Raw genomic sequence first — 27,171 nt, 5'->3', positions numbered from 1 at the left:
AGTTACAATTGCACATCAAACTTCGCGAGCAGAAAACACAGACGCTGCAAAATGTTTGAGGTGCCTGTGGATGGTCTTTATTTGTCGCACAAATTATGCTTGCTTGTCACTCCTACACACCTTTTTCTCTCGCTACCTGTCTCTCCATCCATATCCTTTTCTCTCTCCCTCTTTTTCCGTCTCTCTCTTCTTTTCTCTTACGCTACACTACACCACACCACACCAAGAGGGGCTCCATGCCCCGGACCAGGTATTCTCAATCATTGCAGCTCTTTATGGTCACCTCCGTCTGCCAGTTTAATTCAAATCACTGTCTGCTTGTTATTCCTCATTTCACACCCCAATAAATTGGGCTTCCCAACACCCCCCCCCACACACACACACACTCCAACACTCTTCCTGCCCCTCCACCCTTCTCGCCACTCTGTTCAGTGTGACTGGTCGTGATTGGCTGTTATGACAGAGCCGTCTCTGGGCTGTCAACTTCTTCTAAAGCTGAGTTTAATTACTCCTTTTTAGCAGTGTGACACACTCACACACTCAAGCACAGTCCCCAAAACACACCGATAGATATATTTAAATATGCACACATTCGCACACACGCTCACACACACAGCTCCACTGCAGTAATTGTCAAAAAAGGAACAGTGATTGAACTTTTCGTTGAGCAGTCTGGCTGACAAACAGGGATGCACAGACAAAGCACAATCCCCCTCTCCCACCCCCCTCCAGTTGTTTGTCGGCATTCTCACTCTGTGGTCCTCATGAATGCTATGAAAACGTTCGGGAATATGTAGATTTTGGGAAAGCCGGCCATAAGTGTTTGACAGGTGCTGATCGATGGACTGTACCCAACTGTGCCCATCTCTGAATAACCAATTAAACTCATTGAGATGGAAGGAGAGATAGACATAAAGTGAGGAGGTATTAGGTTATTTCCAAACACAGAAACATGTCCTATGATGAAACGTTGGGGTATGGTACTGGTTTGTGTTCTCAGTAATGGATTTGTGAGTTTGTCTGGGTTTAAACTATAAAGTATATAAACAATTGTTGCTGCACTTCCTTGACAGATGCACAACAATTTGACTTTATGAAAAAACACATTAATGGGAGAGTAAAAACAGTGAGATAGGTGGAGTATAGCTGTGCAGATGGACAGATGCATGCAGGGATGAATAGAAAAAGACAAAAGACATCAGGCTTCTCATTTGAAACAACACCGTTTGTTGCATCGGCCCTTCTCCCATCCTTCGTTTTCTCTCACATTCTCTCTCTCTCTGTCTCTCTCTGCCCAGGCACCCTGCCCTACGATATAAAAATTGTGATTGCGGGGAACCACGAGTTGACCTTTGACCAGGAGTTCATGGCCGACCTCATCAAGCAGGACTTCTACTACTTCCCTTCTGCCTCCAAGCTCAAGCCGGAGAACTATGAGAATGTCCAGTCGCTGCTCACCAACTGCATCTACCTGCAGGATTCCGAGGTCACCGTTCGGGGTTTCCGTATCTACGGCTCTCCCTGGTGAGTGCATCTGGTACTGCAGCCCGAGAGCTCACCTCTTGCTCCATTGCATGCCTTTCTTTATTGCTCTATTTTATCACTCCATTTCTCCTCTTTCTTCCCCATTGAAACCAAGGCTGTTTGTATGAATCCGTAGCATGAGTGTATGTGTGTGTGTCTGAGAGTGTGAACTCTACTCCACTTCAAAGTGGTCTACTGATGTTTTGGCTGAGGGGTCCTGGGGTGATCAGTGGGTGTAGATATGGAGTGGTGTGTGTGTGGCCCCCTGTGTAGGGTAATTGGTTTGCTGTGACATTGGATCCCCTGAGTGATTGTCTGGGCTGCTATGGAGCAATGAAGAGATGTGCCTTGTATGCTGGTATAGGACAATAAAGAAGGACAGGAGGGACAAGAAAGAGGGAGAGACAGGGAGGGAAGGACATGGAGGTAGAGAGAGGAACAGTGAGAGAGGAGGGAGAGTCAAAGGGAGAGGGTATGGTGTTCATTGCTTAATTCAGTATCACCGGCTGGCCTTGGCTGGTGCTCTAGGGCAGCTATGGGAGGCAGATGAAATGGTGTGTGTGTTCATGCAAGCGCCCGAGGGTCTGTTCCTCCAGCACAGAGGGGCTCCAGCTGGAGGCGCCGTGTGTTCCCCCCTCTGCACTGTCTGCTCTCTCCATCTCCTCCCCTCCCTCCATCAGTCTGTCTGTCCATTGCAACGACGCTCCACATGTCGCTGGCTCCAGCGTCGGAGGCGAGCGCCGAAATATCCTCCCCACTCTCTAATCTCCGGCAGAAGCGGTGGGACGGCGGGCGCTCCAATCCCGTCTCCATGGTGATGCCAGACTGGCCTGTCGCCTCAGGGCAGGGAGAGAGAGACACAGTGTCATCCTCTGCTGACGAGAGACTATCCCGTGCTCCAGCCCACCTCTCCTCTTCTCTTCTCCTAGTTTCTGTCGTTCTCTGCCCCTTTTCTTGTGTCCCCTCTCATTATCTCTTCATTCATACTTTTTTGCTATGCATTTACCATGTCTCACTCACTCCCTATTTCATTTTCTCTGATTCCATGTCCCTCTCTCTCTCTATCAGATCCTTCCTTGTGTCCTCCTGTCAACCGGAGCTGTCTCCGACTAGCTCTGTCTCCAACTCATTTCTCTCCTCCTCTCTATTCCCTCCATCTGTCTTCACCAACATTTCCCTGTCGTCCCGGAATCACTCACTTTCTCCTCTTTCCCTCCACCCTTCTCTATCTCTCTCTTCACGGGGGTCTAGTGACATGTTGCTCACAGTATGGTTCTTTCCTGTCTGTCCTACGCTTCAGTCAGACATGCAGTCACAAACACACACACACATAAACAGACTAGCCCCAACCACAGACCCTAAACATCCCTACCTCAACCAAAATGTTATCCTAGCATAGATTCCTCGTCACTTGTAAAAGATTAGTAATTTTTTTCATTCCAAAATTTAAAGGACAGCAGGGGAGGGCTGTTTGTGTTTGCGTCTTGTGTGTGTTTTTCTGACGATAATGCAAGTTTACAAGTAATTTGTCATGGGCGTATCGCACAGCCAGCATGAGTCTCAGAGCAAAAGGAGCTAACAGGAGCATGGGAGGCATGGGAATTAACCAAAGTGGTCCTCTTTTCAGAAAGCTCAAAGCCCGAACGAGAAAGAGAATCCAACACACACATAAAGAGGGGGAGCAAACAGTGAAAGATAGAGCATAACAATGTAAGTATAGGGGAAGGAGGACAGTATAGAAAGTAAGGAGTTAGGAGGATCGTGCTGTGGTCTTATGTTCAGCTAATTGATAGGGCATAGGTGGCAGCCTTAATCACTGTGTGTGTCTACACGGGAGTGGGTGAGGTCCTGACTGTCATGTTTTATTTTACACCGGGGAACGTCCGCTTCGCTTTTGCGCATGTATTACATTTTTCCCTTGTTTGTGTGTGTGTTGTGTGCTCCTCTGTACACGATGTGTGACTCAATGATTTGAGCAATTAACATCAACAACAGTCAATTGAGTACAGTTAAACGATTGGGTGAAATTATTTTCTCTCTATGGCAATGGTACCATTCAGTGATTGCCTTATTCTTTTATCCAGTATATCTAACATTTCTAGTCCTTGAAGACACCATTGAGATGCAGAACATCGTGTGTATTCTGATCTGTGCACACCCCATCCTTACATTATTTATTTGACTTGTATCTTTCCGTAATTTTTTTCCCTTCTTTTTAACTCAGCAGGAAGGTTTAGGCCATGGTATGAGAGAAGTAAAAGGTAAGAGCGGGAGATTAAGTGATGTGGAAGGAGAGAGGGTAACCCTTCCTTTTACAGTCCCTTAAGTACTAGGTATTTACATAGAAAGTAAAGGGTATGTTATGTGTTTTATTGGGTATTACCGATTGGTACCAAGGTGGTAAATACCTAGATAATTCGAAGTATTTACCCATTAACTAAATACTAACGTGCTGGTCATTACTGGGTATGTTTTCTGTATTATTGGGTATTACCGATTGGTACCAAGGTGGTAAATACCTAGATAATTTGAAGTATTTACCCATTAACTAAATACTAACGTGCTGGTCATTACTGGGTATGTTTTCTGTATTATTGGGTATTACCGATTGGTACCAAGGTGGTAAATACCTAGATAATTCGAAGTATTTACCCATTAACTAAATACTAACGTGCTGGTTATTACTGGGTAATTTTCACTGGTCCTAATTAGGTAAAGACAGAAGACAAAAGACAAAAAAGATATATATGGTAAATTATAATGTGTTATTGGGTAAATACCACTGCTACTAAGTAGGTAAAGACGGCCAAGCTCCAGCAGAATTACGAACAAAATACTCTACTATTACCCTGCAGTTACCTAAGGTTTATGTCGGTAACAGTCCACGTCTAATGAGAAGGTAAGATAGTACTTTACAATAAAATACCTTTTCAGATACATTTATCGATGATGGCCTCATTTACTTGGCTGGTACCTACCTCCGTGGGAAGAGTTTTCCTCTACTGTCATGGTAAATCTTCTTGGATACTGGGTATGTTCTTGCGCATGTTTGGACTATTTACTCAGTAAGTAATCTGAAACTGGACTGTAAAAGGAAGCCGTGTTTGTTTCCATGGTGTTACCAGGCTCTTACCATACCCTTTGTAAGCGAATAGCACTTTGTCAACGTTACCCTTAGTATGAATTTGTACTATACGTTCCAAGGCGATACCAGGTAAAACATGGCTATTTACTCAGTAAGCAATCTGAAACTGGACTGTAAAAGGAAGCCGTGTTTGTTTCCATGGTGTTACCAGGCTCTTACCATACCCTTTGTAAGCGAATACCTACGGTGGCCGACATGTGCAAACGCGCTGCAAATTAAGAAAACACATGCAAATGGACAAAACACAAGCAAATTAAGAAAACAATTTCATGAATTTGACAACACATGCGCAGCATTCAGCAAACGCGCTGCAAATACACACAACACAACCAAATACATAAACGCGTTGCAAAAACGAAAGCACGCAAACCAAAAACGCTGCAAATACATAAATGCATTGCAAAAACGAAAGCACGCAAACCAAAAACGCTGCAAATACATAAACGCATTGCAAAAACGAAAGCACGCAAACCAAAAACGCTGCAAATACATAAACGCCTTGCAAAAACGAAAGCACGCAAACAAAAAACGCTGCATCCAGTTTTCACAATGGAAGTTGACCAGGCCTCTAGGCGCAGCGCTAAGTGAAATATCTTGATTTTCGACCCCACGGAGCAAAAGAGAGTATATGAGAAGTTTAGACCAACATCGAAGTAAAGAGGCGACATAAAAAGGTTATTTTCATTTTGACATGCGGCCCTCCTCTTTTACAGTTTTTCAAAAGAGCAACTTCGATTTTGGTCCCATTTTCAAAAGAAACTTCTCATATGTCTCTCGCTCCGTGGGGCCGAAAATCAAGCTGTTCCATTTAGCGCTCCCCCTAGAGGCCTGGACAACTTCCGTAGTTAAAACTGGATGCAGCGTTTTTGGTTTGCGTGCTTTAGTTTTTGCTTTAGTTTTTGCAACGCGTTTATGTATTTGCAGCGTTTTTGGTTTGCGTGCTTTCGTTTTTGCAACACGTTTATGTATTTGGTTGTGTTGTGTGTATTTGCAGCGCGTTTGCTGAATGCTGCGCATGTGTTGTCAAATTCATGAAATTGTTTTCTTAATTTGCTTGTGTTTTGTCTATTTGCATGTGTTTTCTTAATTTGCAGCGCGTTTGCACATGTCGGCCACCGTAGGTATTCGCTTACAAAGGGTATGGTAAGAGCCTGGTAACACCATGGAAACAAACACGGCTTCCTTTTACAGTCCAGTTTCAGATTACTTACTGAGTAAATAGCCATGTTTTACCTGGTATCGCCTTGGAACGTATAGTACAAGTTCATACTAAGGGTAACGTTGACAAAGTGCTATTCGCTTACAAAGGGTATGGTAAGAGCCTGTAACACCATGGAAACAAACACGGCTTCCTTTTACAGTCCAGTTTCAGATTACTTACTGAGTAAATAGTCCAAACATGCGCAAGAACATACCCAGTATCCAAGAAGATTTACCATGACAGTAGAGGAAAACTCTTCCCACGGAGGTAGGTACCAGCCAAGTAAATGAGGCCATCATCGATAAATGTATCTGAAAAGGTATTTTATTGTAAAGTACTATCTTACCTTCTCATTAGACGTGGACTGTTACCGACATAAACCTTAGGTAACTGCAGGGTAATAGTAGAGTATTTTGTTCGTAATTATGCTGGAGCTTGGCCGTCTTTACCTACTTAGTAGCAGTGGTATTTACCCAATAACACATTATAATTTACCATATATATCTTTTTTGTCTTCTGTCTTTACCTAATTAGGACCAGTGAAATAACCAGCACGTTAGTATTTAGTTAATGGGTAAATACTTCGAATTATCTAGGTATTTACCACCTTGGTACCAATCGGTAATACCCAATAATACAGAAAACATACCCAGTAATGACCAGCACGTTAGTATTTAGTTAATGGGTAAATACTTCGAATTATCTAGGTATTTACCACCTTGGTACCAATCGGTAATACCCAATAAAACACATAACATACCCTTTACTTTCTATGTAAATACCTAGTACTTAAGGGACTGTAAAAGGAAGGATTACCGGCATAATGACTGCCTCGGAGGACACTGGCAGGAGAGACAAGTGTCAAACACACACATAAATGACAAAATATAGGTTGTTAGTTGATGTTTTACTTTGGGCATGGTGTTTAGGGAAGTGTGTGTATGTGTGTGTGCATGCTTGTGCACGTGCCAGCGGGTGCGTAATAGACCCTTTTTTCATTTAGAAAATGAAAATACAAGAAATATCTTGCTCCCCACTGCTCCACATGGAATAATTATGAACGAAGATGCAAAAGACTCCTTAATTAGATTTTTTAATTATTGAAGATTCACTTCTTTTTCTGTAGTGGCCCAATTAAGAAACCTCATCAAAAACTAAAGAGATAGAGAGACCTTCTTCCGCCTCTTCTTCTTGACAGAAAGGGAGTACTTGCTTCTTGTATGATGACTCGTCCTTTGTGATGAAGGGATGGATGGATGGGTGGAGGGAGGGAGGGAGGCAAGGGGGATCTCTCTGTTTTTAATTTAAGGGGAGTTTTAATGGAGAGACAGAGGGATGGTTTTGGAGAGGACGAGAAAGAGACAGACTGTGCTAATGATCGTGAAGATATGATGAAGATAGTTTGACCTTCATCTTTCTCATACTACCTTTGCTTTGGAGTGTGTCTTCAAATTTTGCTAGTTAGTCCTGATTGAAAGCAATACACCATTACTTAAATTAACAATTTAAGTAAATGGAAATAGGAAGCCTCAGTTCCTGAAGAAGAATATAGAAAGGGTTATTTTGCTCTCTTTTGGGAGCTAGCTACTGTAGAGTTACTACTAGTGGTGGGTAGTTTTCTTATGAGGCTGAACTTTTGAGTTATTGCTTACTTAACATCAGATTTGCTAAAAGACTCAGTAAGCCTTTGGGTCCTGTCCTCCTCCTCTCCCCTTCTCCCCTCTCCTTTCCTTTTATTTCCACCCACCAATTTCCCCAGTGCCAGCCTACTCCCTGAGGATGACAAGGAAGTAGCCTGTGAACACATGAGCATTAATAAACGAGGAGTTGGAAAGGAAAAGGGGGGGGGGGGCTAGTTTAGCATTTGTCACTCTTCTCGTCCGATCCCTTTCTTCTTTTGTCTTTACCCTCCATTCCATGGCTCCCTCTTTCCCTCCCTCTTTATCTCTCATTCTTAAGTGCTGCCAGTCCCTGGCCCTGTAGGTGAGTAAACACCCAGTAATGGTGCAGCGATTAGAAGGGAGCGAGCGAGGGAGGAGGAAAAAGAACGTTTACTGTGTCGTTTCCCTGGAGGGATTTCTCTTTAAATTACCTGTTAAATGGCCTCCAGAGGCATGACTTTAAGTATGTGTGTGTGTGTGTGTGCGGTTTGGAGGGATGGCCTGCCTTTTTCTGGGTAATGGCCCCAGGGCATGTGGCTTTGCATTAAAACTGAATTAGACTGTCCATATGTCCTCTTATTTGCCCCCTTTCTCCACATCTCTATTTCTCAGCCAGATCAGTCAACGAGTGGTCACAATCACTGTTGACCACATTTAGACCACACTGACTACTCATACCAGATTGGAAAGGCTGTGATGCTCATCCAACAAGGAGCAGGAGTGACAGTTCTCTCTTCCCCTGTAGCATCACACAAGCAAGCCAACCACATACTTCCAACGGGGGTCGGTTTCTCCATCAAGTTATACACAGCACAACCCACCAGAAATTTGCAGATTTGTGCTGTTCTGGAGAAGTTTGTGTGTGCGGGTGTTTTTTAGGTGTGTATGTGTGTTGGGGATGGAAGGGGAGGGGAAGACTGGAGAACTTGTCTTCGTCTTTTCTTCTTTCCCTTTCTTTTTTTTCCCTCTGTCTCTCCACTGGAAAACTTTGAAATAATTTGTGTCTCGTGGGTTTTTACACATTCTAATTTCCAACTAAATGCGACATCTGTTTGAGAAAAGGAAGATTGCCATGGTTGCCAAGGCAACTATCACTTGGAAGGCGGGGAGAAAAAGAAGTCCAACAGCTTTTATGGACGGAATTAGACTTTAGTGGATGTAGTAACGCACATAATCCCTGCAAGACAAAAAGAACCAAGACGTGCTTTTCTTTATTTCTCTCTCTCTTCCCTTTTACTTAAGCTATCCTCCCTGATCTATTTTCTTCCTTATCTTCCTTCCCACTCTCTCTCCCTGCAGAATCATCAGAAATAAAGCTAGATGCATCACTGTGAGATCTGCCACCAATTAGATAGGAGGAGAAGTTCCCTCTGCTGTTTGAGCCCCCCCACCTCACCAACTCATCCTTCGTGGTAATTGGTCATTATTCAGAACAGGAAAAGGGACAAATGTGCCTCCCCAGGGCCTCTAAGTGCTAGTTAAATGGGAATTCATTATGTGTGCGCTAACAGTGCTGAGTGAACAGTGCGGGGCAGTGCTGCCTACCCCGCCAATAGAAAATGTCACCAGCGCCTGTCTAGACACAACCAGGCAGAGAGGAGGATTGGGGAACACTTGTTGTCTACAAGTGAGCCTAGTGAGACCCCATGGGAGATAATGGTGGTGTTGAGACACACACAGGAGATGACAGTCAGGGCACGTCTACCGTATGTCAAAGTCACAGGTCATTCTCCTTCTCTCACTCCCACCTTTTGGAGAACACACCACTCGTTAGGCACCTCCATATGACACAGCTCTAACACACCTGCTCCATGGTGACACACACAAACATAAACATACAGGACTGTCGGCTTTCCTCCACCTGCTCTGACAAGGGAGGCTTAGGGGATGTCAAAACCTGGTGTGCCACACAAGCAAAAACACACACACACATCCATAGAGAGGCTCACTCACTCAACCTCCTCTGTTTGTTTTTATGCCAATCTGCATGCCAGCCTACCTCCCTGCTGGCACTATGTCTGTCAGCCAGTCTCTCTCATCTCTCCTCCTCTCTCACACCTCTCCCTCTTCTCCAACAAAAGAAAAGCTCGGTGGAAGACATCTTCCTTTACATTCTGTTGTAGCAGCGTCGTCGCCACAATGTGTTCAATGTGCCTGAGGGAGAGAGTGCAAGCCCACTCTGGTGGGAGCTCATTATCGTTGGGTATGAAGTTGTCTGTCAAGACCCAGAAGATCTGTCACCCCCCCCCACACACACACACACACAACACCCGAGTCTCCCACTGAACATTCTGGGAGGGGTGTGTGGGGAGGGGTAAGAGTGTGGGATAAGATGGCGGTGGGTTGAAGGGGGCGGGGTGTTGGGAGTTCTGTCAAGCATCGGTTCTCCTGGAGAATGCACCTCGGTGTTGTGGTGGTGTATCGATGCATCATGGAGCACTGGTGCACCTTGAGATGTCGAAAATATCTAAGGTCCTAATCAGGCCTCAAAATTTCCTTTTTTCTTGGTAGCACTGGTAATCCCAACTTTACAAAGTTAGGAGCACCAGCAAAATTTTTAGGAGCACCCACCCAAAATGTTCATGTTGTCTTTTCAGCTCTTCATATTTAGAGCACAGCTCCCTGGCACATGGCAATGGAGCGCAGTGACAAGGAGTGACTGACCGCTATTTTTAACTAAAATCTGCATTAAAGTTGAGAACGTAAAGTTTAACTGGTTATGTAACGTTGGATAGAACAGTATACTGGTCACTGTATCAGCTCACAGCAGGCACATCCTGTGCAGTAGGTAAATTAGCGAGCGTTTTGTAAAGAAATTAAAACAGGTTGCACCATTACGATTATTTGATTACATCACAAATGCTCCCAAATATGTTTTGAGGTCGCACAGATACAATTTCAAGAGCATATGCAACCAAAATGCTCGCAATTTCAAGCCCTGCTAATCCTGCTAACCCCCCTAGCATTCTCTCAAATAGGTTGTAGGCTACTAGATTTAAACTGTACTGGATATTCATTCTTCTGACTTTCTTTAATGTGTTGTATTGACACAAAAAATTACTCATGTATGACATCAAGCATAAGGTGTCTATTATGCAGTAGGCCTAAAAGAAAGATTGGATATCATCACAGCTACCAGAGGTCTGGGCTGTCTTTGTGTTCTTTTGTGTGGTTTACAACTGTCCTCAAAGCAATCAAAATAGAGTAAGGGGGGAAAGATGTGGCTTGGAGAGGAAAAGCAAAAAAGGGTGGAGATGAGTTTGTCTTGTCTGACACCAAACTTGATTACGGAGCATCATCTCTGGGCAAGAAAGAGAGAAAAAGTAAAAGAGAGTGACGGAGGAGAGTGGAACAAGAGGCATTCGTCTATTTGTCTGTCACAAACCTTCCATGCCAGAGTCCCTCTTTTCATTCTTTATCTTATTCCGCTATTGCTCTTCTCTGTTTCTGTCTCTGATGTTAGTCTCTCACATTTCATTCTTTGTCTTTGCATTTCTTTTCTTCCCGCTCCTTTCCGAGGCACAAAACTCTGCTTGTGTTTTATTCAAGATAGAAAACAACAGACTTCAGGGACACTGAGACCGGCCAGGTGTGTATGTGTGTGATTAACACAGGGCGTATGGCATGATGTATTTCAGTAAAGCAAAACAAAGTATCCTGGGAAGGGAATGTGTGTGAAGGAGCGAGGGATGAGGAGGTAGAGAGAGAGAGGGACGGACAGGTGGATCAATGTGAGAAGGATGACACACACAGGTGGTTGCGTGTGTGCATGCATGAGTGTGGATCTTTGTGCATGTTTGTGTCCATTGACTTATTTTAGGGGCAGGTGCCAGCTCGGTTTGATGAGAGACTTCAGATTACATTCAGATATATTCAGCTGTAAAATATGTGCAGGGTAATAAATGCAACATTTGAGTGTTGTTTATGAATGTGTGCGTGTTTCAGTCAACATGACTACGTGTCGGGTGTGATTCTGTGAATACCAAAGGAGCACAGCTGTGGGGAGACTGTCTGCTACTGAGAAGAGGAACTCGTGTTTCTTTTGACTCTACACAAGGAGCACCCTCTGTACCCTCTCCCACTGTGTGTTAATGTCCTGGTTCCTCTCACTGTTTTAGTGATGAGTCTTGCTGTGTGTGTTTGTGCGTGTGTGTGTATCGGATGGGCAGATGTCCTTGCACTCTGTCACACAGATGGGCTCTGTGATGCCACACTTGCCTTGTCCAGCGCTTGCAGGATGGATGGACACACCCAACTGAGTCTACTGCTGTATAGGTTTGGTGTATATTTGTGTGTGTGTGTGCAAGATAAAACATGGCGAGGTATGTACAAACATGCCGCACTGAGGTAAAAGCGCAGACTGCCTGTCGCGGGAACTGAAAATGGTAAATTGCGCTTTTCCGTGTCATGCATATGCATTCACAGGAGGGTCAAGGGGAAAGTGGGAGTTTCCCATAAAGAGATGGGAGGGGATGAGTAAAGTGCGCCTAATTATGTATTCCGCAGTATGTACAAAAAACGCCTGTGAAAGTGCGCCTCTTAAAAGCAGGTTTAAACCTGGATGCAGGTGGGTTCCCTCGCTTATGCCTCCTGGTGAAATGACAGCAGTAATCCGAGCAAGACGAAGACATAGGCCAAGGAGACGATCTGAAAGGATTTTTGCCACATGGATCAGACTTTTTCAGTTGAGTGAACACAAAATCATTACGTGTTACAGATTAAGCAGCGATGCAATATTACAGTTACTGGGATTTTCGCGGTTTTGAATTTGGTGGCTGATCCATGATAGAAAGAGAGAAGGAGGCCCATTCAATTGCGTGTTTAAATGCTCGCAATTTACAGTATAGTGGGCGGAGAAAGGCGCTGATTACCCGATGGACTGCAGGTTTCGTAAATACAACGTAAACTGAAGTATTACAGCGTGCGCAATCTGCAGGTTGGACATGGCGCTAATAACGCTACGTTTGCAAATGTACATACATGAGGCCCTGTGTGTATAAGCCTGGGGCAGGCTCTGGCTGGTACACCCAGTGAGTGTGTTGTGTGGATCATAGCACCCTGCTAGTCAGTCACCTAATCCCACACCCACCCAGTGCTTTGAAGATCCCCCACTGTGCTCACCACTCGCCTGCAATTAAACCATTACAGAGCCATACTAACACACACACACATACTCTGTCTCTCTCTCTCACACACGCACACACACACACAAAGGCAGCAGAAGAGGTGGGAGGAGAGTGGCAATGTTGCCTGATTTCCCAGAGGTTAACAAAGTGTTGCCCAAATGGGTTCAATGGTGCATGGTTTATGTGCCTGAGTATGTCTGCTTCCCTGTGTGTCTGTATGTATATGTATGTGTCTGTGTTAATGTCTGTGTGTGTGTGCGTGCGTGCGTGCGTGTGTGTGTGTATGCCAATGTTCCTCGATCCCCTTCTCCACCTGCTGGGTGTTACATAAGTCACGCTGTGGGCCAACATGGTCTCAATCTGCCTCTCTGCATAGAAAGGTGGGGGTGACAGGGAGACACAGAGAGGTAGGGGTGACAGAGAGACACAAAGAGTTGGGGTGACAGAGAGACACAGAGAGGTGGGGGTGACAGAGATACACAGAGAGGTGGGGGTGACAGGGAGACACAAAGAGGTGGGGTGACAGGGAGACACAGACAGGTGGGGGTGACAGAGAGACACAGAGAGGTGGGGGTGACAGAGAGACACAAAAAGGTGGGGGTGACAGAGAAACACAGAGAGGTGGAGGTGACAGAGAGATACAGAAAGGTGGGGGTGACAGAGAGACACAGAGAGGTGGGCGTGACAGTGAAAGACAGAGAGAGGTGGGGGTGACAGTGAGGACAGAGAGGTGGGAGTGACAGAGAGACACAGAAAAACACAGAGAGGTGGAGGTGACAGAGAGATACAGAAAGGTGGGGGTGACAGAAAGACACAGAGAGGTGGGGGTGACAGTGAAAGACAGAGAGGTGGGAGTGACAGAGAGACAAAGAGAAACACAGAGATGTGGAGGTGACAGAGAGATACAGAAAGGTGGGGGTGACAGAGAGACACAAAGAGTTGGGGTGACAGAGAGACACAGAGAGGTGGGGGTGACAGAGATACACAGAGAGGTGGGGGTGACAGAGAGACACAAAGAGGTGGGGGTGACAGATAAACAAAGAGAGGTGTAGGTGACAGTGACAGATACAGAGAGGTGGGGGTGACAGAGATGTGAATTTATAGGAAATCAAAAGGAAAGACAGATGAAGGTGGTGTACACACATGTACATAAACACACACATGCTGACAGTGAGAGGGCTGCTTGAGGCTGGGCTCTGTCACAACTCTAATCCTCTGAGTTGGATATACTCTGCCTTCCAGCTTCTCTCTCCCTGCTATCTCCCCCATCCCTCTTCACTTCTCTCTCTCTCCTTCCTCCCTTACAATCTCTCTCTCTCTCTCTCTCTCTCTGTCCCCTGTCTTGTTTTCTTTACCTTCATCTCTCTCTATCCTCTCTTTCTTTTCCCTGTCCCTCATCTCTCTGTTTCCCTTTGCCTCCCCTTCCCTCTCGGATGTCCTGCTGTGAGGATCAGTCTTGCTGGGCTGACTGGCTTGTGTGTGTGGTAGTCTGTGATTAAACATCAAAGTCCACACATGGATCATTGTGTGCGGCAGGGAGAATAGAATGGCGGGGTGCAGAGAAAAGTTTGAAGTCAGAATTAATAATTGAAGACAGAGAGAAACGTATTTTTCTGTAACATACAAAACACAGCACTCTTTTCCCACTTGGCGCCTCGCCACTTTAAGTGGGCGGACCAAGTTAATCTCTGACATGCTCATTCTGTACCACCGTGGGCTGTGCGTGTGCGTAAATGTCAGTGTCTATTAAGTTATAATATAACTGTCACATTTTCGTATTATAATCCAATTGTGTGGCTGTAGAAACTGAATTACGCATTCTAGAGAGTCTATACAGTAGGGTGGTTCACGTACCTCACAACTCCTTTGAAAACTGTCTTCCAAAATTCCAGAAACAGACTACCCAGGGCTGACCTGTTTCACCTGGCCTTGGGGGCCAATGATGGAGAACGGAGTGCGAAGTTCCTTGAGGACACCCTCGCCCCTTTTAATTGAATTGAGTTGTTAACAAGGTTATAGTGGCAAAAGGTAGTGATGGGGAGGGGGAAGGAGGAGTAGCTGGGCACATGCACACTGGTCCATTCCGAGCACGAACTAATTGGTGCTCCTTTACCTATGTTTTTCTTAAGGTTGTTAGACAACAGTAGTTTTTAATCAACTCTGTCCGAGTGAAACGTGTCTGTGCAGCATTCACTTTGGCATGAGCTTTCAATGGACCACACGCTCACACACATTCATACACTTTCTATCTCTCTGTTTCTCTCAGTACTAAACTAGACATCAGAGTGCCTTAATTTAGAAATACTCGCAGACCACTTTTTTATCCACACTGTGGGTCCACCCTTTCTCTTTTCCATATCCCAATTCCTCTTTTCTTTATTTCAAGTTTACTCAAACACACACTTTCTCACCCAGTTAGTGTCACAAAATCACTGTGTGTGTACAGTCGTGGCTAAAAGTATTGGCAGTAACACATTTTGTGTTTTGCAAAGTTTCATGGTTCAGTATTTGTGGATACATTTTTCACGTGTTCTCTATGGAATACTAATATTGAAAACAAAACAGTAGCACACATTTCATAGTTTTTAAAAGCTTTTATTGTCAAAAACATTAAATATATGCAAATAATATTTTACATTAATCAATCTGCTCTTAAAATCCAATCAGAATGATAGAGTGATTTCACCTAACTAGAACTAGTTCGCACTTTCCCATGTGCTGATGATATGACAGTGAAATTATGTTAGCAGTCATTTTATGCCAGGGCCCAAAAACTGTGAAATGTGGGTTTTTGTGAGAAATTTATTTTTCCATCTGAACACTCTGCACAATAATTGAGTAACAATGTGAATCAACACCACTGAATCAGCAAATTTAGCTTTTGCTGAACACAAAATGTATGTCACTGCCAATACTTTTGTCCTCGACTGTAAATATTTAATTTACATAAACTTAAAATGTAATGTAAGTTTTATATGTATACGTTTTATATATTACGTGTATATTTACGTTTCATATTTAATACAAACTTAATGTAAAATCTAAAAATATTTGGATTTTTTTTCATATGCTTTTGCTATGCATGTGGATCCGCCCAGTGATTGAGTGGTGTAATACAAACATCTGTTTCCTGCTTTCGAAAAGAACACAACAATCAACACATCAAGCCTTGGACATTATCTAAATCTTTAATATGCATGGAACGTTCTCTTCCCTACCTTAATGAAAATCACTTGCATTATTCTAATCCCTTCACTGACAAAAGTCTTATTTAGAGAGCGGAGATACAGTTAGGTCCATAAATATTTGGACATTCACACAATTTTCATCATTTTGGCTCTGTATACCACCACAATGGATTTGAAATGAAACAATCAAGATGTGCTTTAAGTGCAGACTTTCAGCTTTAATTTCAGGGTATTTACATCCAAATCAGGTGAACGGTGTAGGAATTACAATACATTTTATATGTGGCCCCCCCCTTTTTAAGGGACCAAAAGTAATTGGACAATTGGCTCCTCAGCTGTTCCATGGCCAGGTGTATGTTATTCCCTCATGGGAGTTCGTTATTTCATTGACAAGGAGCAGATAAAAGGTCTAGAGTTCATTTCAAGTATGGTATTTGTGTTTGGAATCTGTTGCTGTCAACTCTCAATATGAAGTCCAAAGAGCTGTCACCATCAGTGAAGCAAGCCATCGTTAGGCTGAAAAATCAAAACAAACCTATCAGAGAGATAGCAAAAACATTAGGTGTGGCCAAATCAACTGTTTGGTACATTCTTAAAAAGAAAGAACGCACTGGTGAGCTCAGCAACACCAAAAGACCCGGAAGACCACGGAAAACAACTGTGGTGGATGACAGAAGAATTCTTTCCCTGGTGAAGAAAAACCCCTTCACAACAGTTGGCCAGATCAAGAACACTCTCCAGGAGGTAGGCGTATCTGTGTCAAAGTCAACAATTAAGAGAAGACTTCACCAGAGTAAATACAGAGGGTTCACCACAAGATGTAAACCATTGGTGAGTCTCAAAAACAGGAAGACCAGATTAGAGTTTGCCAAAAAACATCTAAAAGAGCCTGTACAGTTCTGGAACAACATCCTATGGACAGATGAGACCAAGATCAACTTGTACCTGAATGATGGGAAGAGAAGAGTATGGAGAAGGGAAGGAACTGCTCATGATCCAAAGCATACCACCTCATCAGTGAAGCATGGTGGAGGTAGTGTTATGGCGTGGGCATGTATGGCTGCCAATGGAACTGGTTCCCTTGTATTTATCGATGATGTGACTGCTGACAAAAGCAGTAGGATGAATTCTGAAGTGTTTCTGGCAATATTATCTGCTCAGATTCAGCCAAATGCTTCAGAACTCATAGGACGGCGCTTCACAGTGCAGATGGACAATGACCCGAAGCATACTGCGAAAGCAACCAAAGAGTTTTTTAAGGCAAAGAAGTGGAATGTTCTGCAATGGCCAAGTCAATCACCTGACCTAAATCCAATTGAGCATGCATTTCACTTGCTAAAGACAAAACTGAAGGGAAAATTCCCCAAGAACAAGCAGGAACTGAAGACAGTTGCAGTAGAGGCCTGGCAGAGCATCACCAGGGACGAAACCCAGCGTCTGGTGATGTCTATGGGTTCCAGACTTCAGGCTGTCATTGACTGCAAAGGATTTGCAACCAAGTATTAAAAGTGACAATTAGATTTATGATTATGTTAGTTTGTCCAATTATTTTTGGTCCCTTAAAAAGGGGGGGGCCACATATAAAATGTGTTGTCATTCCTACACCGTTCACCTGATTTGGATGTAAATACCCTGAAATTAAAGCTGAAAGTCTGCACTTAAAGCACATCTTGATTGTTTCATTTCAAATCCATTGTGGTGGTATACAGAGCCAAAATGATGAAAATTGTGTCAATGTCCAACTATTTATGGACCTAACTGTATTATCCTCAGTATTACATTCAGTTAGTCTTGGGTTTATCTAGCAAACAGGAGATGGGATTCCTGGAAGTTACAGTGATTCAACTTTGAGAGATTATCTTTAGTTTTAATTAGTATGTGATCAGAATAATACATAAAAAATACAGACATGGAAGGTTTTATCCAATCACGATATAGATGTTGATGCTGATAATCAAAAGCTGATGCAAGCAGAAATGCATGCATACTATTGGGTATACTATTATACCCATATACAGGACGTGTATACTCTATATAGGTATATACTTGTATATATTTATATATATATAGGTATATAAATATATTTACATTTATTCATTTAGCAGATGCTTTTATCCAAAGCGACTTCCAAGAGAGAGCTTTACAAAAGTGCATAGGTCACTGATCATAACAACAAGCCCCAAAACATTGCGAGTAGCCAAACATGAAGCATACATTGTGAAAAGCAAATAAGTGCCAATGGGAAGAACCATAAGAGCATGTAGTTAAACAAGTTACAAATTAAACAACATGAACCTCAAAAGTGGAAGAGTGTACCTGTTGAAAAAGCAAGCAACACTAATATAATATAATTCACAGCGAGTACAAGAGGTTAAGTCAGTTACAGCTAACCAACAAGAGCAACAAGTCCCTCAGTAAGAGTCATTTTGTTCCTGGAGGAAGCTAACATCAGGTCCAGCAAATCATTCCTAAGTACCGTTGTACTCCCGGAACAAGTGCGTCTTAAGCCTTTTCTTGAAGGTGGGGAGACAGTCAGTGTCTCTGATGGAGGTGGGGAGGTGATTCCACCATTGGGGGGCCACATATATACACCTAATATATATTTTTGTGTATTATAATACATGTTTGTGTATTATAATATATAATATTTTAATCTCATTGAGATTCAAATATTAGGTGGGAATTGAAAGCATCAATGGAGATTTGCAGTTCATCTCATTTTAATTGAGAGATCCATGTTAAGGTGGACATGAATATTTCAGATGGCCTATTAATATGATTATGCCCATTTAAGTTTTAATTTAAAAATTCACAGTGTAAGTGATTGATATCGCATTCATGGGAAACTTTGGACGTTTCATAACAACTCTTTAGACTCGTGTCCCGACATGATGGAATTCTTATCAAATAGAATTCTGCTGAAATGGCCATTTCCCATAATCCATCACCCTTTCTCCTTGACTTGCTAAATCTGCAAACACAAGGGGTGACCAAAACAGTAGATGTATCCTTTATCTGCATGACAGAACAACACACGTAAACCAAATGAAGTGTATGTCTGTGTGTAGGTGCTGGCGTACATTTGATTTACCACCTGTATCTCTTGAGTCATGCCCTGTATTTCTTTCTATCGCCCCTTAAGTCTTGGACAATAACAGCCCAAACAGAAACATAGACCCCCTCTCCCTCTCTCTCTCTCCCTCTCTCTCTCTCTCTCTCTCTCTCTCTCTCTCTCTCTCTCTCTCTCTCTCTCTCTCTCTCTCTCTCTCTCTCTCTCTCTCTCTCAGACACAGACACACAAAGACAGGAAATTATTCAAAAAGCCTCCATCTGACATTCCACTGAGCTCTAAAGTGTGGAATGACGATAAAGTTGGCGTTTCAAACAACTGCGCACGGCAAATAAAAAAAAGCCGGCGGCTCGTGGACTTCTGCGGGTGCGTGTGGCAAGGCTCGTGGCAGCGGGAGGGGAAGATGGATCTCAGTACAGATTGTTAGTGACATGTTAATTTCTCCACCGTCAGTCAGACCAGAGGCATCGCCATCAAGGGGAAGTAAGGAACACAGGCCCCAGCCGTTAAGTCCCTCTCTCCTTCATCTCTTCTCCCCCCCCCCCCCCCCCACCCCTCATAGCACTGTGAAGCTGCCTGCATGATCAAGACCACGTTCACTTTTTAACGCTTCTTTACTTTAGCTCTCCTCCTTGTGCGTCTCTAAAGCTCTGTTTGATTACATCTTGCCACCTTGTGCTAAACAACTGCAGTTTGGGAACCTCAAAACATAGCTTCTTGCCCTTAAAGGTGTGCGTTTATCTTTGAAAGGGGCCGAGCTGTGTCTGTGTTTGGGGAACATGACAGGTTGGGTCAGGGGTTGTGAGATACCATTGACTCTAGACCTTATTTCCTTAACACCTGTGGCCAAGTGGAACCGCAACCTTTCTATCCTCCTTTACTAGGAACATCATTGATTTGGTGACAAAAGAATTGGCACAAGCTGGAGGGAGGAGAACTCATCGAATCCACATTGCTCAAAGCCTTAGAAGCAAGAAATTATGGTTTGATTTGTACTATCCTTCCTCCTCTTCAATGCAACGACTGGAAATGTGCTATGCTACACAGTGTATACAATCATTGTTTAACCAAATTAGTGACATTACACAATTATGGAGGTAATGAAGGTTGTGGTTCCACAGGGCTACAGAACAAGGGGGTTAACAAATGCAATGATATTTTAGGAAAAATTTGTCTATCTCTGCCTATAGTTAGATGCTAAACCTTCTGAATGTACAGTGGGTTCAAATAAGGAGCCAAGTGTCAAGCTAGACACAATCATTCATTCTACGATCCCTATTGTACCCCTTTCTCTCACTGTATCTCTTTTTCTCAATTTCTTTGTCTCACTCAATCTTTATCTGTCTCTCTCTCTCTCTCTCTCTCTCTCTCTCTCTCTCTCTCTCTCTCTCTCTCTCTCTCTCTCTCTGAGGCAGGCAGCCGTGGTACTTTGGCTGGGGCTTCAACCTGCCCAGAGGTCAGGCTCTTTTAGACAAGTGGAACCAGATCCCTGACTCCACCGACATCCTGGTCACACACTGCCCTCCACTGGGTGAGTCACTCACTGCAGCCGTCACTGTTCACTCACTCTCTCTCTCTGTCTCGCTCTTTCCTTTTCTCTCTCTGTCTGTCTCTCTCGCACACACAAACACAGATTTTTTTTAAATTTTATGTATGAGTTTATCAGACCATTGCTTCACAATGTTGCATTGTGAATGCCATGCAGGTTATAAATACATTTCTACTTGTACATACACATCCAGATCATAAACATGAACACATGCATAGACACACCAAATGCATATACACACACCACACCCTGACACACACGCACTTTCACACCTCATCTCCTGCTGCAGCTGGGATGCTCAGGCGAGTGAGTGTGATTGAAGATCTGAGGCTGCGTCTCGCCTCTAAACACAGAGACCTATTTTCCCTTCAGTTTAGCCAAGTGTCTCTAGCTATCTCTTCGTAAGCCACCAGCATATGGACTGGCTACAGCAGGCTACTAATGCATGCATGAGAGAGGCAGAGAGAAGGGGGTGGGTGGGGTGAGGGGGGGGGGGGTGAGGAGGAGAAGTATGGAGAAAGAAAGCGAGATAGTACAAGAGACAAAGGGAGTGATATACAGTTGGGAGTGAAAGGAGTACATGTGATAGAGTCCAGGAGAAAGACTGGAATGCAGTCTGAAAGCAGAGAGTAAAGTAAAGAGAAGAGAACGAGAGGAAAGAATCATGAAAGAGTGAAGGATAGAGATACAGCTTTCTCACAGTGTCTTCATGGACTGCAATGAAGTGATGGATTTAAGGCAGAGCAGAATAAATATATCCCCTTCATACAGTTCAAGGCACGAAGTGACACGGCATGGACAGGAAGTAGACCCACTGGCATCAACATGGTGCAGATTATACCACCTCGCCCATAACTAAACAAAAGCATTGGAAAGCTAGGAATAGCTGAAACAATTGTGTTGTTATTTGATAGTCACAGAAATGTTATAAATCTTCAAGAAATGTAGGGGGCTCTTTGCACTTGTATTCCACCTAAAAACACTACAGTGTAAGACTAATGCCTATGAAACAGACACATTGTTGACGATGGAGAGATTAACACACTGTCCTTGTTTCTGTGATGTGGGGGGGTTGTACATTTACATTTAGTCATTTAGCAAATGCTCTTATCCAGAGCGACTTACAGTAAGTACAGAGACATTCCCCCCGAGGCAAGTAGGGTGAAGTGCCTTGCCCAAGGACACAACGTCATTTGGCACAGCCGGGAATCGAACCGCTCAGCCACCTGACTCCCAAAGTCAGCCACCTGACTCCCTTGTATTGATTCAGTACTCACATCCCTCCCAATAAATCACTCTCCCTCTTTCTCATCCACAACACACACTGTACTGGAGTGGTGTGTCGGGTGTGTGTGTTGGGTGCGTTTGTACTTCATCTCTATTCTCCACTTCACTGCTGGAGTGGAAATGGAAGAGCTTTAGAGCAGTTTTTACGATATACCTGTAAATTTGCAGCATGTGTGGTTTGGTGCTGAATGTCTGATCGGTGTATGTGTGTGTGTGTGTAGGCTTTCTAGACTGGGTTCCTAAGAAGATGCAGCGTGTGGGCTGTATGGAGCTGCTCAACACTGTCCAGAGAAGAGTACAGCCCAAGCTCCACGTGTTTGGACACATTCATGAAGGTAGATCAAACTCACACAGTTGTCCTGTATAGTAGTTCAATCAGGAGAGACCTGGGATGAGTAAAGTGATGTTTATTTATAGAACAATAAATGTACTACAAGTGTTTGGAGCTTAGACCCCATGGAGAATTAAATGATCAAAGGGCGTCTGCCCCGTATCTGAAGAGGAATCCCCCACGGAGTCCAGACACTGGTGGTGGTGGCGGCAGCCGACGACCCAGCCAGAGGAGCCGGAACGAAGTCACCGGGTGGCGACCGGGAGGTGGAGGGTCGCGCACTTTGGTAGCATTGACAAATTAAACAGCGAGAAACACGTATTTAGAAGGCACGGCATCATTATGATAGGCTGGCAAGCGGGGAAAGTTCTGTCACCGCTAATCGATTGCCTACGAAAACCCAGATGACAGCCCGACATGAGAAAGAGGGAAAGGAGAGAACATTCATAGCGGAGGGAGTGAATAATGAAGCATTATCGTGTGAGCCCGAGTGCAGGGTTCGGTCTTGCCTGACTGAACATGCGCTATCATTTGTGTGATTTCATCCAAGTGAGGGAAAGGGAGCTAAGTTGTCAGACCCTCTACTTGGGATAAGGGCGGCTTTTTGTGGGGTTAGCAGGTCAGGCAGGTTCCCTGGAGCACCAGGACCCTGTAGGAGCGGACCAGATTAGAAACTAGATCATATTCACTCAGGAAAACCCAGCCTGCTTTAATCTTGCTTATGAATGTGATTTGCAATGAATTTTTATTCATTGGAAATTTAGTGCATCTGAAAAGTATTCACAGCGATTCCCTTTTTCCTCATTTTATGTTACAGCCTTTTGTTTTGGGCAGTTTCTCCCATTTCTTCTTTGCAGGACCTCTCAAACGCCATCAGGTTGAATGGGGAGTGTCGGTGAACAGCCATTTTCAGATCTCTCCAGAGATGTTCAATTGGGTTCAAAAGTCTGGGCTCTGGCTGGGCCACTCAAGGACATTCATTCGGAGTTGTCTGGAAGCCACTCCTTTTTTATCTTGGGTGTGTGCTTAGTGTTGTTGTCCTGTTGGAAGATGAACATTCGCCCCAGTCTGAGATCCAGAGGAAGAGTCCATTGCTGCACTCATCTTTCCCTTGATCCTGACTAGTCTCCAAGTTCCTGCCGCTAAAAAACATCCACACAGCATGATGCTGCCACCTCCATGCTTCTCTGTTACTGTAGGGATGGTATTGGCTAGGTGATGAGCGGTGCACGTTTTACTCCAGACATGACGCTTGGCATTCAGGCCAAATAGTTAAATCTTTGTTTCATCAGACCAAAGAATTTTGTTTCTCATGGTCTGAGAGTACTTCAGGTGCCTTTTGGAAAACTCCAGGCGGGCTGTCATGTGCCTTTTACTGAGGAGTGGCTTCCGTCTGGCCACTCTACCATACAGGCCTGATTGGTGGAGTGCTGCAGAGATGGTTGTCCTTCTGGAAGTTTCTCCTCTGTTCGCAGAGCAACGCTGGAGCTCTGTCAGAGTGACTATCAGGTTCTTGGTCACCTCCCTGAATAAGGCCCTTCTATCCCGATCGCTCAGTTTGGCCGGGCAGCCAACTCTAGGAAGTCCTGGTGGTTCCAAACTCCTTCCATTTATGGATGATGGAGGCCACTGTGTTCATTGGGACCTTCAATGCTGCACAAATAATTTGGTATCCTTCCCCAGATTTGTGCTTTGATACAATCCTGTCTTGGAGGTCTACAGACAATTCCTTGGACTTACATTTACATGTATTCATTTAGCAGACACTTTTAACCAAAGCGACTTCCAAGAGAGAGCTTTACAAAAGTGCATAGGTCACTGATCATAACAACAAGATAGCCACAAACATTGCGGGTAGCCAAAACATGAAGCACACATTGTGGAAAACCAATTAGGTGCCAAAGGCCATAACCACAAGAGCATGTAGTTAAGCAAGTTACAATTAAACAACATGAACCTCAAAAGTGCAAGAGTGTACCTGTAGAAAAAGCAAGCAACAATAATATATTTCACAGCAAGTACAATAATTTTTTATTCAGTTACAACTAACCAACAAGAGCAACAAGTCTCTCAATAACAGTCATTTGTGATCCTGGAGGAAACTAACATCAGGTCCAGAAAATAATTCCCAATTACCGTTGTACTCCCGGAACAAGTGCGTCTTGAGCCTTTTCTTGAAGGTGGGGAGACAGTCAGTGTCTCTGATGGAGGTAGGGAGTTGATTCCACCATTGGGAGGACTTCATGGCATGAACTATCATTTTGATGCAGCTAATTTGTGAGGAATCTTAGAATAAGATATTGCACATTTAACAAGATGTATGATAGATGAAACAACATACCTTATTTTCCGGACTATAAGTCACACTTTTTTTCATAGTTTGGCTGGTCCTGCGACTTATATTCAGGTGCGACTTATATATCAAAATATATATAATTTAACATGTATTTAAATGTTAATTCATACTGACTGACCTGAACCAACAAGTTCAACGGATTCAGTGATGTGGAATTAGATCGGGAGCTTGGTGAACTAGCTTACCGGTAACTTGCTTATTGGACTCGCTAGCTTGTTATGTTAATTTAGCCTATTCAGCCTCCCAGGTATGTTCTTTATGCTATTGTGTAGCTGAATAACTGTTAATGTGTTAAGTTAACGTACCGAACACCTATTCAGCCTGTTGTTCTGTGTGCTATTGTGTAGTTGAATAACTTGCCTTTCCAGATTAAATGTCTGTTCTTGGTCTTGGATTTTGTGAAATACATTTCTAAATAAATGTGACTTATAGTCCAGTGCGACTTATACATGTTTTTTTCCTCTTCATGACGCATTTTTTGACTGATGCGACATATACTCCGGAGCGACTTATAGTCCGAAAAATACGGTACATATTGTAGATCAATACAATTAGATAAAAATGTGTGCAAAACATTTATCATTCCTTCTATTTCTCTACAGGTTATGGCATGATGACTGACGGCACCACCACCTATATCAATGCCTCAGCCTGCACTGTCAACTTCCAGCCCATGAACCCGCCCATCGTCTTTGATCTGCCCAACCCAAGGACCACATGACTGGAGAAGGCCCGCCTCCAGAACCACACTTCCAATCAGGAGACAGCAGGTGGACACAGATGAGGGGGAGCGGGCAGGATTTCAGTACTGTATATATTTCACAATGGCCAAGTACACACAATGTGTGTGTGCGTGTCTGTTTGTGTGTGTGTGGCACCACTGGCACATGTACAGTATTGAGGGATGGCCATGGCCAATGCCAATCCTTCTTTGGCATCTATCCTTTTTTATTTTCCATGTGCTATCATTTTCACATCTTTTTCCCCACAATGAATCATACCCACAGACAAACAGACAGAAAGACAGTTCTGAAGAGGCCTCAGCTGTAAGCTTGTCTCCCGCTCTGCTCTCCTACTGCACTGACAATCGAACTGGGTACCCAGTCAGCCAGCCAGCCAGGGCAACACTTCCTCCCCCTGTAAGAAGTGGTTGCGGCCCCCCTACTGAGCAATGCTGGTAGATCTGTAGAGTTTGGTCTTACCATATGTCTAGTGGAGATCTTATTGTATTTGGTGTATTTGGATGACCCAACCTCTCACCATTCACTCCTACTTTCCACACTGACTATCAAGGGTTAACGGATGCCCAAAGGTTTTAATGGTTACATCCACCCCCAGAGCGAGTCAATGACAGGGAAGTAAACTAACGCTAAGATGAATTACTAACAAATGTCTATCTCAATCTCTTTTACTCTCTTTATACCACAAAACTCTCTTGTACAATTTTGACTTTCTGTTTCTGTCATTCTGAGGCTTGAGGTTCGGTATGTGTGTGTTTAATTGTGAATGCATATTTGTGTGTAAGTGAGATCAAAGTATCTGTGTGAGGGCAGCAGGAGGTCTCTAACATGGTCTGTGTGTGAGTGTCAAACGTGTTGACACTGCTCCCATGGGCCTCATTACAAATCTCAGTAAGCCTCTTAATCAGGGGAGGAGAGAAATACAGTCTCTCTCTTCCCCTCTTCACCTAATTTTCCTCTCCTCTTTTCTTCCCCTCTGCTCTATTACTCTCTCAAAGTATCCTCTGGTTTCCACCTTCAGCTTACTTTCTTCCCCTCCATCCATCCGGCACTGTAAATAATTCAGCTTAGCCTTCCTCTGACTCTGGACAAAATCATCTCAAGGTCATGGGGGAATGTTGGGATGAGTAGTCGAGAATTAGGTCCAACGTATCAGATACACAAAAGTGCTGCTTCCCACTCTCTTACTCCTGCCCTGTGGTACTTTACCTGAGAAAAGATGGATTATCAGAAGAAACTTTCACCAATCTTTGGGATGTGGGCCAAGTCATGGACTGTACTGGGGTAACAATACTTCATCTTCAATGGTAAATAAAAAAGGTAAATGTATTTCAAAGTTTACATGTAGTGTTGCCATGCTTAAAAAAATTGTTCATTGCAAAAAAAAAGGCTGTGTAAATTTTTTGTTGTTATTTTTAGGTTTGATGTGTTTCTCAGTACTGTAAATGTGTATATTACCTGCACTCTGACACAGTTCATCCCCACAAAACACTTATACACACACTTGAACCCTGGTGGGTTCAAATAGTTATCTGAGTTCAATTGGTGTCTTTTGCAAGCACTTCTGAACATGAGACCTGAAACCTCTGTTTGACTCAAAGAGGGGTTAGCATAGCATCACCAGTCTACATCCCTCTTTGATTTATGTAGTCATGGATTACAGTAACACACCCACCTCCCATCCACCGGCTACAGTTGACTCCCATCTCAATCGTATTCACTGTGGTAGTCTAGGAAGTCCCCCACCCATGTATTGTTGATCATTAGAGGACTCACAGGAAATCTTTGTCAGTAGAAAGCATAGACTGAACCACTCATCTTATTCTGCATATCACAACTTAATACGCAGTGTTGCTTTACTGTATGTCTGCATGTGGAGGTGATGTTACTATGCTTTCTGTTTCTCTACAGTGTTTCCCCTAGGTTTACAGCTTTGGGGGGGGGGGGGGCGGGGGCGGCGGCGGTGGGCGGTTGGCAGTGACCATGTAGAGAC

General features: G+C 43.8%; 1 protein-coding gene across 2 annotated transcripts in view; it reads left to right on the top strand.

Moving 5' to 3' along the window:
* mpped1 (metallophosphoesterase domain containing 1) overlaps nt 1-26,542 on the top strand; it is a 50,931-nt gene extending 24,389 nt beyond the window's left edge. For both annotated transcript variants that reach the window (XM_062483394.1, XM_062483393.1), the window contains exons 4-7: nt 1,299-1,524; nt 20,331-20,446; nt 21,973-22,086; nt 25,041-26,542. In XM_062483394.1, coding sequence (XP_062339378.1) covers nt 1,299-1,524; nt 20,331-20,446; nt 21,973-22,086; nt 25,041-25,159 — 575 coding nt within the window. In that variant the 3' untranslated portion in view covers nt 25,160-26,542. The remainder of the gene's footprint in view (nt 1-1,298; nt 1,525-20,330; nt 20,447-21,972; nt 22,087-25,040) is intronic.
* The last annotated feature ends 629 nt before the right edge of the window (nt 26,543-27,171 follow it).

This window comes from Osmerus eperlanus, chromosome 17 (assembly GCF_963692335.1).
Source record: "Osmerus eperlanus chromosome 17, fOsmEpe2.1, whole genome shotgun sequence".
Lineage (NCBI taxonomy): Eukaryota > Metazoa > Chordata > Actinopteri > Osmeriformes > Osmeridae > Osmerus > Osmerus eperlanus.
The sequence above is the reverse complement of the archived record's forward strand: the minus strand, read 5'-3'. Positions and strand labels throughout refer to the sequence as shown.